Here is a 19,740-nt window from a genome sequence, read left to right on the forward strand (position 1 = left end):
GCATCAAAGACCCCTAGCAAAACTGGAGTCAATGGGTATTGGGGCAAACTCTCCAGTGGTTGGAGTCACACCTGACACATAGGAAGATGGTCATGATTATTGGAGGTCAGTCACCTCAACTCCAGGGCATCTCTGCAGGAGTTCCTCCGGGTAGTGTCCTTGGCCCAATCATGAGCTCCTTCATCAATGACCTTCCCTACATCAATGACCTTCCCTACATCATAAGGTCAGAAGTGGGGATGTTTGCCAATGATTGCACAGTGTTCAGCACCATTCGTGACTCCTCAAATACTGAAACAGTCCATGTTCAAATGCAACAAGATCTGGACAATATCCAGACTTGGGCTGACATGAGGCAAGTAACATTTGTGCCTCACAAATGCCAGGCTGTGACCATCACTAATAAGAGACAATCTAACCATCGCCCCTTGGTATTCAACGGTGTTATGCCATCACTGAATCCCACACTATCAATGTGCTGGAGGGTTACCATTGACCAGAAACTCAACTGGACTCACCACGTAAATACAGTGGCCAGAAGAGCAGGTCAGAAGCTAGGAATACTGAGGTGGGTAACTCGCTTCTTGACTCTTGAAAGCCTGTCCACCGTCTACAAGGCACAAGTCAGGAGTGTGATAGAACACTCCCCACTTGCCTGGATGAGTGCAGCCCCAACAACACTCGAGAAGCTTGACAACATTCAGGACGAAGCAGCCTGCTTGATTGGCACTACATCCACAAGTATCTCCTCCTTCCACCACCAACGCTCAGTAGCCTCAGTGTGTACTGTCTACAAGATGCATTGCAAAAATTCACCAAAGATCCTCAGATAGCACCTTCCAAACCCACAACCACTTTCATCTAGAAGCGCAAGTGAAGCAAATATTTGGGAACACCACCACCTTAAGGTTCCCCTCCAAGCCAATTTGGAAATATATATCGCCGTTCCTTCATTGTTGCTGGGTCAAAATCATGGAATTTCCTCTCTAAGGGCATTGTGAGTCAACTCATAGCAGGTGGACTGCAGCGGTTCAAGAAGTCAGTTCACCACTTTCTCAAGGGCAACTAGGCATGGGCAATAAATGCTGGCCCAGCCAGCGATGGCCATGACCCACAAAATTAATTTCAAAAAAAGGCCACATTAAATTTCATCCTTCCAGTTCAAGCTCCACTGCTGTCATGTACTCAGGCATGTGGAATTCACAGTTACTCTAAATTCCAAATTTCTCCATGGCTTTATTTGCTTCTGTTTATGAATTTACCTCTTATGTTGCAGTGATGAATTTATGTTCCATCTCTCTGAGCAATGAATTTTTCACTGTGACTCTCACTGCTCCCCTACTAAGAACTGGCTGGTTCAACGGCTTGTTCAACCATTGTTTCTGTGCATTAAAGTCTCTGTTCCTTCTAGCCTGCCCTGCTTATGGAAGGCTTGAAATCTTGCAACAGCATCATCCCATTTTGCCTATGTGCACCATGTTCCTTCCCTCCTCATTGTAGAATTTAATGAGGCATCTTCTGCTCTAAATTCATGCCATCTTAAGTATATTTTGGTGAGTCCAGAAAGTGAGGTAATTAATATCCTTTGTACTCCAAAAATATCTCTTTCCTGACAAAGCAACCAATTCAGATAAATCTAATTTCTAAGGCTTTGGTTTTTCTGGGAACAGATAGTGCATGTTTGGTAATAAAGATGTGTCTGTTGGTTTAATTAATGACCATTTTCAGCATTGTAAATTCCATGTACTGTTTGTTTACAAATTATACTTGTGTTCTTTGTCCGGTTTCATATATGAAAACATTTGGATGAATTTTGGAGAGGGGAGAGAAAATTTGATTTGATTTATTATTGCCACATATACTGAAATACAGCTAAAAGTATTGTTTTGCGTGCTAACCAGGCAAATCATACCTTACATAGCTATATCAGGGTAATAGAACAGAATACAGTGGTGCAGAGAAGAAGTAGCAGTCACAGAATATCCTTAAGATTCTTGCCATAAAACAAAAAGTTGTATGGTGAAATTAAATGTTGCTCATGCAATTTTTGAAAAGAACTTCAACTTTTAAGTTCAGCTGTCAGCTGAAGCTATCACGTGTATTCCGTGATTTGCTTGCCATGTTTCAAATAGTATAATGCGCATTTCATAACCTGCAAGAAGGTGTTCTGTGATATGCTTTTAGGTTTACTGTCAAGATGTCTCTGTCAGAAGGGTCTCCAGGTCATTCTGCTACTAGCTCAGAAGTAGTTGCATTCAATTGAAATAAAATTCTGAAATGCTAATATCAGGAGAAGAAAGCTGTCGATGTTTCGACTCTGGTAATTTATTGAATGCTCAGTGCCAGACCTAATGCCTCTACTAATTACTGAGCACTACATGAAAGTCTGCTTGGGTAGCACCCCTTGTTCATAAAACAGCATAAAATATGCAAATAATGTAATTGAATGAAAAAGATGACCAAGGATTGTTAGCCTTAAGTGAGTAATATGAATCATCTTTTGCTGGAAACCCATATAACAAGCTCCCCTGATGGCTTGATGAGTGTATACAGTGAGTTACTGAGCCACAGGGACTAAGATCATCAACATAACTTTGCACAAGCACCAATATTATCCTTATTTTCCATGACAAGGAAGAGAAAGTTGACTATCTTGACTGAATCTTTCATTAGTTATTTTCAAGGACAGTGCATGATGATTGGCTGCTTCTGTAGATATTTTCTCATCATCTTGTTCAGACATCGTTACACACCTGTGGAGCAGGTAGGATTAAACCAGGGAACTAGTAGCCCAGCAGCAGGGATGCTGCACCACTAGAGTCCCTGTTGGCTGCTTCTGTATGATAATAGAAAGAAGCTGGCACACTGGGACCATTCTTGTTTAACTACCCATCACAGTGTGGCTTATTTGCATCAGGTGTTATCAGGCAATGTTTCCCTTTGCTAAAACTATCCATTATCCTATCCCACCTTCTTGACATATTGGTTTACTTTTCCATTGAAACATAGAATCAGGAGGAGGCCACTCGGCCTTTCGAGTCTGCGCCACCATTCATCACAATAGTTCAATTCAATAGCCTAATCCTGCTTTCGCCCCATAACCTTTGATCCTATTCGCCTGAAGTGCTATATCTAGTCACCTCTTGAATACATGTAATGTTTTGGCATCAACTACTTCCTGCAGTAATGAATTCCACTCTTTGGGTGAAGAAATGTCTCCTCATCTCCATCCTAAATGGTGTACCATGAATCCTCAGATTGTTCTATATAGCATATGTTTAAGGATATTGATGTAGCTTTGGATAAGCAAATGCTATCCTTTTAGAATAACCTTCCCTCTTTCCAGAAATGTGAACAAATTCCTCCTGCATAAGTACAACATTGATTTCAGTGACTTTGCTCTTCTCCTTCACATGTCCAGGATGTGGCACAGAAAATAATCTGGATGTTATTACCCTTTTTAGGTGGTACATAAATTATCTTCAGGACTGGAAATGTGTATTCATTTGCTGTAAGTTCCAATATGGATCGTAACTTTTCACTGTAAAACACCCCTTTCTACAGGCTGTTAATACCTGCTTCACTCAAGTCGGGCATCAGGGAGGAACCATACCATTTGTAATTCCTGTCATACCTACAAAAATGCTATCCATACAATTGATGCAAGAAATCCTCAACTCTTACCATATTGCTATTATTTTACCAATTTCTGGCTGTTTGGGATTCTTCCTTGCTGCATTGTCCTATGATATGCAACCCCCTGTTGAGTTGCAGAATATTGTTTAGGCATTAGAGATAGGATCTGCTTCTCTTTCTACACTGCCTGTGTCTTGAATTGCCTAGTTGTGCTTTTAGTTTATCTTACTTTGGAGAATACGATCTGCTTGTTCTCTCAGCTGTGGAGTATTCCAGTGGATGCATAATCAGATCCAGTTTTAAATTAGTGTGTAAACAGGCTGCAGAAACACGGAGACATGATGCCTCACGTAATGAACCCTTTAAATACCGTCAGAGTTTTCTGGACTTCCTTCCTGTCTTAGTGTAGAAGTCTGTAACTACACCTAAGCTGAATTCTCCCACTCGCACCCAAACCCTACTCACTCATTTTACAAGCATTAATTTTAGAAAAACACATCAATTACCTCACGCAACTTAACTGTGAGCCTCAGCTGAGGCTAACCCTGGCCATCAAAAGCCAAGAAGCACCTGGAGGATCTTGGTAGTGTCCCTGCCTCTGGACCAGAAAACCTGGGTTCAAGGCTTACCTGTGTGTTAACATCTCCAAGCAGGTTGATGAGAAGATATCTGCCAGAGAACACTGAAGAGATCTTGTGTAGTGAAAGTTTCCCTTCCTCTAAGCTAAAAGGTCCAGATTCATGTGCCTTTTGTTCGAGAGGTGTGTAACAGCTGTGAATGGGCTGGTTAGTAACTTTGCCAGAGAGTTCCTAATCATGTATCTCTTTCGTAACCAATAAATTATGTATTAGTTCAGCACAAAACTTGCATTTAAAGGGGTCCTGATACTGAACGACTAAAATTAATAAAATCCAATTATACCATTATTGTCAGAACCTCCAGTATGAAGGGACTTTAAAAATACCAATCAGCAAGATGAAGTGTTGAAAAGGAATCTAAGAAATGCCACCGATCTCAAGGCCAAGGAATAACTTCACCTCATGGAAATTCTTGCGAATTGTGTGGTTGAAGATGCAGTTCTAGGATTGGGCTCATCAGCCACACAAGGACGCTCAACCATGACCAGTGACACCAAATTTTCTAGGTAGACAATCATACGCATTATGTTCTGAATAGGTTGATGAGAAAATATCTGTAAATGAGCACATCAGTGTTTATATCTCATTCTCCCTCACTGAGGATGAATTTGTACAGTTCATGCTGTATTTTTCTCACTTAATGAAGTACTATGTTGCACAGCATTCATAACTTAATTGCTTTTATCCTCAATACTTTATAAATAACTACCCAGTATTTACAGTTCTCAACACTTCCACGGTGCAAGCTGGAAACCATAATTCATTTCAAGCAGCTAGTTTGTATTTTAATGACTAATGTTGCTGGTTGAAAAGGATTGACTAGTGTAGCTTATTTAATGTTCTTGAGATGAGAGGCCAATGTTTTTTGATCATTCCTAGGAACTAGGAAAGAATATCAGTGCACAAAATAATGTGAGAGACAGCACTTAAATATCTTTAAGCATTCTAAATCAGAGTTACGCTGCAAGTGTGTGTGTGCAAGGAGTATAGCCAATAAAACTGGCTAGTTACAGGCACAGATGGCCACATGTGCTGTGGCTGTAGCTGAGACCTTGCTCAAGGAAGAACATAACTGGGTGTTAAATATTCCTGGATGTAATGTATTCAGAAAAAATAGAAAAGAAAAGGCAGAGGACTGCGATACTGGTTGAGGAGAGCATTACAATGCTGTTGGAAGAAAATGTCTGAGGCGAGTTCAAGGACAGAGCAATTTGGCCTGAGCTAAGGGAACCAAAGAGATGTAACTAGCAGGGAGTGTGCAGAGTAACGAATTTGCAAGGAAATTACAGAGACGTGCAGACCTTGTAGCACAGTTATAATGGGGCATTACGGGATGGCATCAATGATCGGAACGTATGCCGGGACAATGATAATGAAAGAGGAAATAGAAATTAAGGTAAAGATGAAAATGTGCTTAACAGGCATCAGGGTGAAAGTAAAATTGAGGACCAGGCTAGACACAAAAAGTTCAGAAGGGAAATGGAGAAGCAAAGATCAATTACAGAAAGACATTAGCAGTTGACATTGAGGGAATGGCAAAGTCTTCTATACTCGCATAAATAGCAGAATGTTGTGAAAGGAAGAGTAGTACGTGTGGAAGGAAAGGGCATAGCTGACTGATGAAGTGAACACTTTCCTTTGTCAATGGGACAAGATTATCACTGGCTAAGTCAGCATTTATTACCCATCTCTGGTTGCCCGAGAGAGGGTGCCTTGAACTGCTGGAGTCCTTGGCATGTCGCGACCAACACCATGTAGTTAGGAAGGGAGTTGCAGAATATTGACTCAGTGTCAGTGAAGTGATGAGGTTGTTAAAAGTCAGGATAGTTTAGAGAAGGGCTTGCAGGTGATGATCTACAGTTGCTGTTCTTGTCCCACTGGGTGGTAGAAATTGTGGAAGGTAAGCCTCGATAAGTTACCACAGTACATCTTGTAGATGGTATGTAATGCTAGAGTACTACATTGGCACAACTATGACATTGAGAACGATGAGATCAACCATAATCTCATTAAATGTCAGAGCAGACTTGATGGCCGCCTCCTGTGGAGAGGAAAGATAGAGTTGAAGGTGCTGGATAAAGTGCCAATTAAACAATTGCTTTGCCTTGGATACTGTCAAGCTGCTTGTGTGTTTTTGGAGCTGCACCCATCCAGGCAAGTGAAGTACATCCCTGACTTGTGCCTTGTAGTTAGTGGACAGGCATTGGAAGACAGGAGTTAAGTTACTCACTATGGAATTCTTAGCCTCTGACCTGTAAGAAGTCATCTCCCCACCACCTTCTCTAGGGAGTTGGGGATGAGCAATAAATTCTGGCTCAGCCAGTGATGCCATGTCTCATGATTAAAGAAAAAAGTGTTTTTCAAATGGGCAAGCTTTGTGGAACATCTCTGGTCTGTGCGCAAGCATGATTCCGACCTTCCCATGGCCGATCATTTTTTAAACACGTCTGTCCTCGGAATGCTGCAGTGTTCCAGTGAATCATAGAACATAGAACATAGAATATTACAGCGCAGTACAGGCCCTTCGGCCCTCGATGTTGCGCCGACCTGTGAAACCAATCTGAAGCCCATCTAACCTAAACTATTCCATTATCATCCATATGTTTATCCAATGACCATTTAAATGCCCTTAAAGTGGGCGAGTCTACTATTTTTGCAGGCAGGGCATTCCACGTCCTTACTACTCTCTGAGTAAAGAACCTACCTCTGACATCTGTCCTATATCTATCACCCCTCAATTTAAAGCTATGTCCCCTGGTGCTAGCCATCACCATCCGAGGAAAAAGGCTCCCACTGTCCACTCTATCTAATCCTCTGATCATCTTGTATGTCTCTATCAAGTCACCTCTTAACCTTCTTCTCTCTAACGAAAACAGCCTCAAGACCCTCAGCCTTTCCTCATAAGACCTTCCCTCCATACCAGGCAACATCCTGGTAAATCTCCTCTGCACCCTTTCCAATGCTTCCACATCCTTCCTATAATGCGGCGACCAGAACTGTACGCAATACTCCAAGTGCGGCCGCACCAGAGTTTTGTACAGCTGCAACATGACCTCATGGTTCCGAAACTCAATCCCTCTACCAATAAAACCTAACATACTGTACGCCTTCTTAACAACGCTATCAACCTGGGTGGCAATCACAGCAAAAACTGATGGAACAACATCTCATCTTTACAGCCTTCTGGAATTAATTTCGAGTTCAACACCTTCAAATTGTGAACCATTTCTTCCCTTTTAGCTTGTCACATTCTGTTATCATGTCTTCTCTCCCCTCCCCCCACCCCAGTGGAACTGTTTGTCCTTTCAAGTCTGGCAGTAGATACACCATTGTTCTGCCGTTCTCACATTTCGATCACTTAATCTGAACTATCAACGTCTTTTCTCCACCAGCACCCTCCACCCAGCTCACAATTCCACCCCCCTCCCCAGCTCTGAATTATAGCATAAATGCTATCCCCTCCACATTTCACTTCAGCTCTGATGAAGAGTCATCTAGACTTGAAACATTAGCTTGGTCTGTCTCCATGGATGGTTCCTGACCTGCTGAATTCTCCAGCATTGGTTGTTTTCAGTTCTAGAAACAAGAATTTGGGATAGAATTACAAACCATAAGAAGTAGAAACAGGAGTACGCCATCCGACCCTTCCAGACTGCTTCACCATTCAACAGGATCGTGGCCGATCTGACATTCCTCATGCCCACTTTTCTGTCCCTTCCCCATTACCCTCAATTCCCATACTGATCAAGAATCTATCTCAGCCTTTAATGTGCACCAAGGCTCTGCCCCCCTCAGCTGTCTGCGGTAAGGCATTCCAAAGATGCTCAACCCTCTGAAAGAAAAAAAATTCCTCCTCATCTCAGTCTTTAAATTGGCACCCCTTTGTTGTGAGAGAGTGTTCTCTAGTTCTAGACTCTCCCATGAGGGGAGTCATCCTCTCAGTATTTACCCTGTGAAACATGTAGGATTCTTCAGGGCTTCAATGAGATTACCTCCTTCTTCTAAACTCCAATGAGTTCCAACCTGTTTATCGTTTGCTCATGTCAGTCCCTCCATTCCATGGATCATCCTTATGAACCTTCTCTGAATTGCCTCCAATGAAATAATCTTCCCTTCAATTACGGGACCAAAACTGCTCAAGATACTCCAGATGTGGTCTCACCAGCACCTTGCACAGTTGCAGTAAGATTTCTCTACTCTTGAACCGCCTTGAAATAAGAACCAACATTCCATTAGCTTTCCTGATTATCCACTGCACCTGTGTGCGAGCTTTGTGTTCAACTTTCAGCAGTTTTCTCCATTTAAAATAATATTGTTTTTCTGCTCCCTTTTCCAAAGTGAACAATTTCATACTTTCCTGCATTATACTCCATTTAGCAACTTTTCACCCACTTATTTCACCCGTAAATCTCTCTCTATAAACTGTTGGTAACCCTATGGCAACTTGCCTTTCTGCCTATTTTTGTGCTTTCTCATGTTGGTACAAGATATGAATGCACTTGGAGACAGTGCAGAAGAGGTTTACAGGAATGGTTCCTGGATGAGAAATGTCAGTTATGAAGATAGTTTGGGCTGTTTTTCTCAGGTAGGAGAAAGCAACAGTGAGATCCGATACGAGTTTTGAAAGCCGTGAGAGGCAGATTCAATGTAGAGAGAAACTATTCCTACACATAGAAGCATTAAAAATGAGGGGGCACAAATTTGAAAGTTTTAGGTTAGGCAATGAACTACAGGTATTATCGCTAGTGATACTGGTAATATTCTGCAGACCCAAGTTCAAATCCTGCCATGACAGTTGGTTGAATTGGAATTCTATAAAATATCTGGCATTAAGAATCCAATGATGACCATGATGATTGGAAAAACCTATCTGGTTCACAAATATCCTTTAGGAAAAGAAATTTGCCATCCTTAACTGGTCTGGCCTAAATGTGTCTCTAGACCCTCAGCAATATGGTTGGCTATTAACTACCCTCTGGACAATTAGACGAAGCCCACATTCATGAATAAACCTTTAAAAAATAATTTGCAATAGAAGCAAATGTGTTGCTCTCGGGGTCGTAAATGCATTGTCATTGAGTCATACAACTTAGAAACAACCCCATCAGCCTTATGCCGACAAATAAATACCAAACTACACTGATCCCAATTACCTGCATTTAGTCCATACCTATTCTGTCCTGGAATTTTAAGTGCTCATCTGGATACTTCTTAAATGTTGCAAGAGTACCTGCCTCCATGACTCACTCAGGCAGCATATTCCATATGCTTACCACCCTCTGAGTGGGGGGAAAAGAATTTCTCAGATCACTTTGCGGCACAGTGGCTCAGTGGTTAGCACTGCTGCCTCTCAGCACCAATGACTTGGGTTCGATTCCAGCCTTGGGTGACTGACTGTGTGGAGTTTGCATGTTTGCCCCATGTCTGCGTGCATTTCCTCCTACAGTCCAAAGATGTGCAGGTTAGGTGGAATGACCATGCTAAATTGCCCATAGTGTCCAGAGGTGCGCAAGTTAGGTGGATTGGCCATGGGAAATGCAGGGTTATGGGGATAGGGTAGAGGGGTGGGTGTAGGTGGGATGTTCTTCAGAGGGTTGGTGCAGACCTGATGGGCTGAATGGCCTGTTTCTACACTGTAGGAATTCTATGATTCCTTTAAATCACTTACTCTTCACCTTAAACTTATGTCCTCTGCTTTTAGACACGTCTGCCACAAGGAAAAGATTCTCACGATGTACTCTACCTATGCCTCTCATAATTTTGCATACCTCCATCAGATCCCCTCTCAGCCTCCTCTGCTTCTAGGAAAACAAGTCCAGCCTATCCAGTCTCCTCATAGCTGAGATTTTTCATCCCAGGAAACATCTTGGTGAATCTTTTCTGCACTCTCTCTAGTGCAGTTGTGTTCTTCCGATAGTGTGGTGACCAGAGCAACACACAGTATATCAGTCTGTGGCCAAACTACCTTCATAAAGTTGTAACAAAACTTCCTTTATTTTATGCCGTGGCTGAGGAAGGTGTATGTCACCTTCACTATCCTGTCTACTTGCACTAACACCTTCAGGAATCTGAGGACCTGTACACCAACGTCCCTTTTGTTCTTCAGTATCCCTGAGCGGCCGGTCATTCATTGTGTATATCCTTCCCTTATTATATCTCCCAAAATACATCACCTTGCACATATTAGGAATAAATTCCATCTGCTATTGCTGTGTCCAGTTTACCAGCTGGTCAATAGCAGACTGCAGTCTGAGGCCATCCTCCCCATTACCAACAACAACACCAATTTTTGTGTCAACTGCAAACTGATGTAGCTGAACACATTTCCTGCATACATGGTCACCGTGGACGTTGGAATTAACCCTGATTCCCACTCATTGCAGGAGGAGTATGCCGTAGGACCAAATTCTCCTGCCATTGTGAACTTTGTCCAACTGCAAATAATAAACTAGGAACAAATTACCTTACCCACTACTCATCAAATCAGATTTCCCTCTCTCTCTCTGTCTGTCTGTCTCTCTCTCTCTCTCTCTCTATTCCTAAACTACGAAACCACAGAAATAATGTCTTTACCCTGTGTCTCCCTTCTGATCCTGTTCACTCAGTTTTTAAAGTTAGTTCTCAAGCAGCCAATCCTCTTTCCCATGTAACTTTTTGAACTATGATGTCACCTCAGGAGCTCTGCATTTGGAATCAGTAAAGGTTCATTCCACTCTTCTCCCACTGCTGCTCTGACTCGCCTTTATCTCGAAGCTCTGCTGCCACCATTCACCCCCAGATTCATTCTGTTCCTTTGCAAGTGCTGCTCCAACTGAGATGCGAGTCTACAAGTGGGGTGGAGGAAGGTTCACTCCAGACATTTGAAAGAGCAGGAGATGATTATTTGAATAGTAATAATGTGCAGGGTTGCAGGGAATTGGGATAAGTATGGCACTAGTCATCATAGTGCTCATTCATGGAGCTAGTGCAGAAAAGATGGACCAACTGGCACCTCCTGCACTGTTAATAATTCTGTGCCTTGGCATGGTGGTATTGTTACAATGAAGAGTATTGTCAATGTGATGATGGATTTTGAAACTCCTTTAGGTCTGTGCAGTGATCATTTATACCAATGCTACCATTGCAAAATGCATTTGTGATATGTCATTTGAAGCTGAGGTCAAACTTCCCTGCCACAGGTTAGCAACTCCGTCCTTTAGGCTTCATCTAGCTCAGTCAGTGGTGGTGCAACCAAGCCACTCTTGGTGAATGACTAAAGTTCTCCACCCAAAGCATATTCTATGTCCTTATCATCCTCAGTTCTGCTGCTTTTTAGTGTTCAATATGGAGGAAAGGGTTTCGTGTTGATAGCAATCAGCAAGGAATTTTCTTGGCGATGTTTAACTTGGTTACCTTCAGTCTTATTGAGGCCTGAAGTCCGTCAAAGAACTACAGGGCTACTTCCTCATCTGTATAACGCTGCAAGGCATTTTGAGAGATGGTAATGTCCATAAGACCATCAGATATAGCAGCAGAATTGGGCATTTTGGCCTATTGAGTCTGCTCCGCCATTTGATTATGGGTGATATGCGTCCCAACCCCATTCTTCTACCTTCTCCCCATAACCCTTGACTGGCTAGCAAGGTTAGATCACATGGAATACAGGGAAAACTAGCCATTTGGATACAGAACTGGCTTGAAGGTAGAAGACAGGGTGGTGGTGGAGGGTTGCTTTTCAGACTGGAGGCCTGTGACCGGTGGCATGCCACAAGGATCGGTGCTGGGTCTACTGCTTTTCATCATTATATAAATAATTTGGATGTGAACATAGAAGGTATGGTTACTAAGTTTGTAAATGACACCAAAATTGGGGGTGTAGTGGACAGCAAAGAAGGTTACCTCAGAGTACAGCAGAATCTTGATCAGATGGGCCAGTGGGCCGAGGAGTGGCAGATGGAGTTTAATTCAGATAAATGTGAGGTGCTACGTTTTGGAAAGGCAAATCAGGGCAGGACTTATATGCTTAATGGAAGGTCCTGGGGAGTGTTGCTGAACAAAGAGACCTTGGAGTACAGCTTCATAGTTCCTTGAAAGTGGAGTTGCAGGTAGACAGGTTAGTGAAGAAGGCTTTTCATTTGCTTGTCTTTATTGGTCAATACATTGAGTATTGGAGTTTGAGATGTCCTGTTGTGGCTGTACAGGACATTGGTTAGGCCACTATTAGAATACTGCCTTAAGTTCTAGTCTCCCTGCTATAGGAAAGATGTTATTAAACTTGAAAGTGATTAGAAAAGAGTTACAAGGATATTGTTGGGGTTGAAGGATTTGACCTATAGGGAGAGGCTGAATTGATTGGGGTTATTTTCCCTGGAGCATCAGAGGCTGATGAGTGACCTTATAGAGGTTTATTAAATCATGAGGGGCATGGGTAGGGTGAATAGCCAAGGTCTTTTTCCAAGGGTAGGGGAGTCCAAAACTAGAGGTTATAAGTTTAAGTTGGGAGGGGAAAGATTTAAAAGGGATGTGAGGAGTAACTTTTTCACGCAGAGGGTGGCACATGTGTGGAATGAGCTGTCAGAGGAAGTGGAGGCTGGTACAATTACAGCATTTAAAAAGCATCTGGATAGGTACATGACAAGGAAGGGTTTAGCGGGTTATGGCCAAATGCTGGCAAATTTGACTAAATTAATTTAGGCTGTCTTGTTAGCGTGGACGAGTTGGATCATGCTGTACAACTCTACAATTCTCTGACTGTATTGTCGTGCTGTCCTTTATCTTAGAAGTGAATATGAATTGATGTATTATAGAATCAAATATGGATACAACACAGAAGATCATGCCTGTGTTCTTTGGTTCAGCTGTTCAGTTAGCAATTCTGCAAGCATTCGTACAATTTTCTTTTTAAAATTACTGTTCAATCTACTTCCACCACACATTTTACAAAATCACCCTGCAAAACATCTTCCTGATGACTTTTTGAAATGTTATTACAGGACTTCAAGATGATGCGAGAACAACGAAAGGCTGTTGCAAAATTCAAGGAGCCTGCACATGCTTCAGCGTTTCAACAGAAATTCCATCGGTAAATGTCTTTTTTTAAACTTAGGGAAAATTTCAGAAGATGCGTATGGTAAAATTCAATCAAGTTCAGCAATCAGAAGGGTAACTCAAGTGAAACAGATTTTCTATTTATATAAAATGTGTGTTTGGATGTAATTTTTCTCCACCCTCACTTCCTCAATTTACATCAAAAGAGTAAAGTACTGCAGATACTGGAGATCTGAAATAAAGTAAAGGTGCTGGAGAAATTAAACAGATCAAGTAACATCTGTGAAGCGTGAGACAAAGTTGACATTTTGAGTTCAATATTTCCTTATTGGATTGATATATTAACTGTCGCTCGCGCTCTCTCTTCTCTTGCTCTCTCTTTCTCTTGCTCTCTCTTTCTCTTGCTCTCTCTCCACCTCCCTCCCCCTTAGATGTTGCCTGACAAGCTGAGTTTCTCCAACGTTTTCTGCTTTTATTCTTCAATTCTTTTGTTCTGTTTCTGGGTGTTATTCCATAAGAAACTCTCAATAGCAAGCACTATACTATTTTGATGCCTGACATTAAAATCAACACAGAAGTGAGGATTTCAAATTCCTCTACCTGAGCCAGTCCCGTACCACATTGCATTTTTATGCCTTTAGCCTAAATTTTACGAACACCTGATTAATAGGTAGTAACCAAGACCTACCACTTACAAAGCACTCTGAGCCATTTTTAATGACAATTGTCTGAAACTGCCCCTGTTGCTCTGATTGTGCAAATTGCCCAGGAACAAGTGGAGGCTCCAAATGCTGGTTACAGGATATTCTGATTTCCCTCAAACTTGCTAAACACGGCTGAACATACCTCCACAGCTTGCCATTTCTTTTTGTCGTCGAGTAGTCTCTTTGTATCCTTCCTCGCCAGCCAGTGTGGTATGAATGAATTGCACCTGTTAAACTTCTGCAGGCTTCTTGAATGACATCTGGGCAAGAAACCTGGCATTGGGCTTTTCCCACGAGTTAAAATGAGCACTAGTTGGAAACTTTTATCCCCTTCAAACCTGATTTTTCCAACATGTTTATAGCTAGCATTGGAAACTGGAGCTTACCAAGTTTCATCATTCATTCCATGCAACATTGCACTCATTCATCCTCTGACTCCTTATTGGAACTTAATTGCTCATTTATTTGAAAAATTTCCATCATTTTGCTACATTCTATCTTTACATTTTTCCTACCTCCTTCACATCTTAAAACATACCTGTTATTAAGGAGGCAGTAGCAAGTCATTTAAAATTCAGAATGCAATCAGGCAGGGTTAACATGATTTTGTGAATGGAAAATCATGTTTAAGAAACTTATCAGAATCTTTCGAAGATGTAACAAGTGGGTTTGGTAAAGGGGTACCAGTTGATGTGTATTTAGATTTATGATGTGCCACTTGAGAGGTTTCTGGACATAGCTCATGGTGTTTGGATGATATTTTAGCATGATAGAGAATTGGTTAATTCATAGAAAATAGTTGGCATAAATGGCTAATTTTCTGTTTGGCAGACTGAATAGTGGAGAGATACAGTGACGAGTGCTGGGGTCTCTGCTCTTTTACAATCTGTATGAATGTCTTCAATGAAAGGACCATTTTTAATGTAGGCATATTTGCTGATAATACAAAGATAGGCCGAAAGCAAATTGTGAGGAAGCTGCAAAGGAGATATCAATAGGTTAAGTGTGTGGATAGACATTTGACAGATGGAGTATAATGTGAGAAAATATGAGGTGGTCCATTTAGGCAGGAAGAATAGAAAAGCAAGTTATTATTTAAATGGAGAGGGACTACAGAATACTCAGACAGCGATATTTGTGTGTCCTTGTACATAAATCATAAAAATTAACATACAAATGGAATATTGACCTTTATTACAAGTGGGATAGAGTATGACAGTAGGAAGGTTTTACTGCAACTATAGAGGGTATCGATGAGACCACACCAAGAATACTACATACAGTTTTGGTTCCTTTATGTAAGGAGGTATGTTCCTGCACGGAGAGCAGTTCAGCAATTCAATTTCTGAGGTGAAAGGATTGTTTTATGAGGAAAATTTGAGCAGAAAGAAGTTAAATTAATTAGGGGAAAGAAAAAGAACTACAGATACTGAAAATCAGAAACAAAATCAAATATTGCTGGGCAAACTCAGCTGGTTTGGCAGCATCATTGGAGTTGTTGGTTGGTTTGCCGAGCTGACTGGATTTCATGCAAACGTTTCATCTCCCTTCTAGGTGACATCGTCAGTGCTGTGTAGCCTCCGTTGAAGCGCTGTTGTTCTGAGCCACTCTGAATTTATATGGTCCGATCTGTCGTGATGGGCAGTCTTGTTTCTGGTTTTGTACCGTAGTATGTAGATGGAGTCTACTTCAACATGTTCGTTAATTGCATCGGTGGTTGAAAACCAAGCCTCCAGGAGCTCTTGTGCTTGTCTTTGTCTTGCTTGTCCTAGTACTGCAACTTTGTCCCAGTTAAATTGATGTCCTTCTACATCGGGAGTTTATTGAAACAAGGGAGAATTGGTCGTGCCGCTTTGCTGAAAGTTGGTGTTCACAACTGATTGCTGAAACGATCTTTCTAACCTCAAACGAGGGGACTGTTTAAAAATAAAGGATCTCGCATTTAAGACTGAGATGAGGAATTTCTTCTTTGAGGGTTGTTAATCTTGTCTCCCCAGAAAGCAGTGGGTTCGGGGAATTGAATTCAGAGTTAGATTTTTGCTGTATAAATGAGTTGAGGGTTAAGTCTACAATCAGATTAGCCATGACGTAATTGATTGGCGTAGCAGATTTTGGGGGTGCTGAATGGTTACCTTCTGCTCCTGTTTCTTATCATCTTAAAATATTTTTAATTAATGGGTTGTGGGTGTCAGTGGCTACGTCATTTATTGCTCATTTCTAATTGCCCTCTGGGTGTCAGAGTCAACCACATTGCTGTGGATCTGGAGTCACATGTAGGCCAGACCAGGTAAGGATGGCACATTTCTGAAAGGACACCAGTGAATCAGGGTTTTTATAAGATCAGCAGTGATTACATGCTTGCCACTGGGCTAGCTTTTTCGTCCAGATTTTTTTATTTAATTCCAATTTCACCATCCAACTTGGTGGGATTTGAACCCATGTACCCAAAATATTAGATTGCAGTTTGGGATTGTTAGCCCCATGTCATGTTTCACTGCTTCCCATTTACATCTCAAAAATGCTTCCTTGGTAATAAAGTCCTGATACCACATCCTGCAACTGAATAAAATCTGTTGTATAGTTTTAGTTAGTACTGCTAGACTTTCCCTATCTCCATTCCATCATTAGCGCAGAGCTTTCAGTCGTCATTCCCTTGCACCTAATTCCTTGTATCACCTTTTATCTTGATCTTCAGTAGTTAATGTGAAACCTCTCTGTTTGACGGTGTTTGGTCTTGTCTTAAAAACATCGATATTTCTGTTCAGTATCTAACCTGTCTGTTTGTGACTTACCGTGCAATACTTTATGTTAAAGGTACAACTTAACTAAAAGTTTTACATGCTTCTTTTTCTAACCCTGGAAATCTTTGGAATGTCTCACATTACTTTTCCCTTGTACATTTCGCAGGCACATGATAGATCTGTCTCATATCAATGTGGCCTTGATCATGGATGAATGATTATTCTTGGAATGAAAACAAAGCCTCGTTCTAATGCAGAAGTTCAGATCAAGTCAAACGAAGAAACGAAATGGCTGAACTAGCATACAGTGATCAATTTCTAGCCAGTGTGTATGCTATTAAATTGGTGAAACCAAAGGAGTTGGCCCAGGTCCAGTGTGGGATGAAGGAAGTGATGCCTCTGAAGAAGACTGTGTTTGTGCTCTTGTTTCCACATGTTTATTGTTTGTCACCAAATGGAACAAAGTCTTTTGCAAAAACACCTCTGTGGAATCGAAATACCACAAAAAATGACTTAACTGTGAACAGTGACTGAAGTAGGCACTGTAGAAGTAGAATGGCTGCTTGTCAAGCGTAATAGAGAACTTTTAATGGTGAATAACATTGGATAATGGTTGCTGCAGAATTCTTTCCTTGCAGGTTTATAGTTAGGTGCTTAACGTGCGCCCCTTAAAATTATTTTGTACTTATAGCTTGGCTAGCTTCAAAATAGTCCATTATTTTGCCCTTCTAAAGTAAGAATTAACTGAAAGGAACTCAGATTTGCATTGGGAAATGCATGCTAGTGACTGTTTCAATTGCAAATTAGTCCATTGTTTTAAATCTCTTGAAAGATACTTAACTACAAGACTAGAAAGCAACTTGAAGACAGTTTGTTTGATGAGGCACTTGCCTGTTAATTGTAGGTTGCAGCTTTATTTTTGTTTTTCAGCAAAGCTTCTGAGAAAAAAAATGAAAGTAATACCTTCTGTTCTTCAGTAAGATGCGTATTATTAATTTTATTGAAAGGCATCATTTGAAAGAAAAATTACTTGCATATTGAGACTACAAAAACACATTCAGATCCTTTTTGTTCAATAACCAATGGAACATCAAAATATTTAAAGAATGAAATATGAAGAATCTCAACCTGTGCCAGGCCAAATGATCTTGAAGTATGAACCGTTATGTTAAATATCCCAAATACCTAATGATCATCTGGAATATAGCTATTTATGTCACTGTATTGTAGGCAACAGTGAATTAGTTTGGAGCTACAGATTGAGTCATATTTAGACATCATGTGAATACTGCCAGAGCAGTAACGGAATGAGAGTCCTGTTACTTTGCTACATGTTAATATGTAGTTGGTTTGTTCCACACTATAAAACATGAGACTGTTTGAACAAAGAACTACTTCTGGGCTTTCTGCAGGTATTGTGAATGTTTTGTTCACGGTTGTAACACAAGGCATTCATTACTACGATAGTAATGTGTATTTCTTAATGTGAAACTTTTGAATTGGCATTTTAAGTAGAATAAACTGAGCTAAGTTCTAGCAGGCATGGTGATACATTAAACTCCAGAATCACGTTTTCATTCACCTGTCTGTTGGTTGGTGACTTTTTTAACTATAAAATTTGCTGAATTCCAGCCATCCATATAAACAAATGTTTCACTGCCAGAGGCAGTGACTGCTGACTTGCTCAGTTTTACGTCTTGGACTTGCTGGTGGGATTATTCAAACACCAGACTGCCAAAACAGATGGGCCTCTGCTTCTTGCCGATGACATGAAAACTGAAAGACCTTCAGAAATGCAGTTGTTTTGCAAGGTATTTTTTTGACTAGGGCTTATGTGGGGTGGGGGCAGCAGAATAGAAGATGGTTTTAGGTTTTTTTTTTAATAAGTGTGTGCTACATAGCAAAGTCTATGTCTGTATTTCAGAACACATTTTATTGTGTAATTTTGTACAAAAAGGAGTACTCCTCTTCCAATTCAAAGACTGAGAACTAATAATTTGAGTTGTTATCTTACTAGTTATATTTCCTGCATCTCAATCGTCCTGAAGGATATTGTGCAATTAAGTCAGCTTTTGTTCGACCTAATCGGCCTTTAGTATTTAGCTCAAGTACAGCTGCGGAAACTGTCATGGAGGATTTGATACTCAAAGAGATTGATATATGACTTATGTGGTGGAAAAATATGTGGGTGTTTGTAAGATTGTAATACATCCTTTGAAACAGTTTGCCCGTGCAACCCCATTTAATAAAACAATCTAACAATTATCGAGGCATAATGTGCTTCAGATTTATTGATGCTTTTTCAGATGTTGCAGCTTATTGAGGATTTGTAATTACTTTCATAAAATAGATCAATATATTAACTGCATATTCTGTTAATGCTTATTTATGGCTGCAAAATGCAGTTTCTTGTACTGTAAGCAAAGGAGGATTATTACTGATAATATAGACCCACAAAGGAGAATACAGAGTAGGAAATTTCTGACAATGAAAGGTAGAAGTTGCAGGACTAGGAGTAAATTGAGTTTCTGTGCAAGTTGTTTTTTTTTCGTATTGGATGCTAAATCCTGAGTGGGCACAAGGATTGAAAGTATCATGCAGATTTTCATTTTAATTTTATCAGGCTCGCCACAGACTCTCATCTGAAGAAGCAGAATTTTGCCTGGGTATAAGAGAGCTTTCTGTGCCAATTCTTGCTAGACAAGGAACAGTTTGATTGTATCATGATCACATTTAGATGGATTGAAATGCATTAAAAATACTAAGGGTTATTGGCCATTATTTTGTTTTTTCATTTACTTGAGTTTGTGTGATGTTGTGCACATAAAATTCATGAGTCAGACGTTTTAGTTCTCTTTGATGTTGACACTTCTGTTATCTTCAATTGAGAAACCTAAATGGGTTACAACTCCTGCATATTCCCAGTAACAACATGTGCAGCTAATATACACACACACACACACACACACACACACACACACACACACACACACA

General features: G+C 40.8%; 1 protein-coding gene across 1 annotated transcript in view; it reads left to right on the forward strand.

Moving 5' to 3' along the window:
- The window catches only part of rbm33a (RNA binding motif protein 33a), a 139,969-nt gene extending 120,452 nt beyond the window's left edge, over positions 1-19,517 (forward strand). Inside the window, exons 14-15 of the mRNA XM_048605997.1 lie at positions 13,247-13,335; positions 16,913-19,517. Coding sequence (XP_048461954.1) covers positions 13,247-13,335; positions 16,913-16,964 — 141 coding nt within the window. The 3' untranslated portion in view covers positions 16,965-19,517. The remainder of the gene's footprint in view (positions 1-13,246; positions 13,336-16,912) is intronic.
- The last annotated feature ends 223 nt before the right edge of the window (positions 19,518-19,740 follow it).

This window comes from Rhincodon typus, chromosome 2, assembly GCF_021869965.1.
Source record: "Rhincodon typus isolate 14 chromosome 2, sRhiTyp1.1, whole genome shotgun sequence".
NCBI lineage: Eukaryota > Metazoa > Chordata > Chondrichthyes > Orectolobiformes > Rhincodontidae > Rhincodon > Rhincodon typus.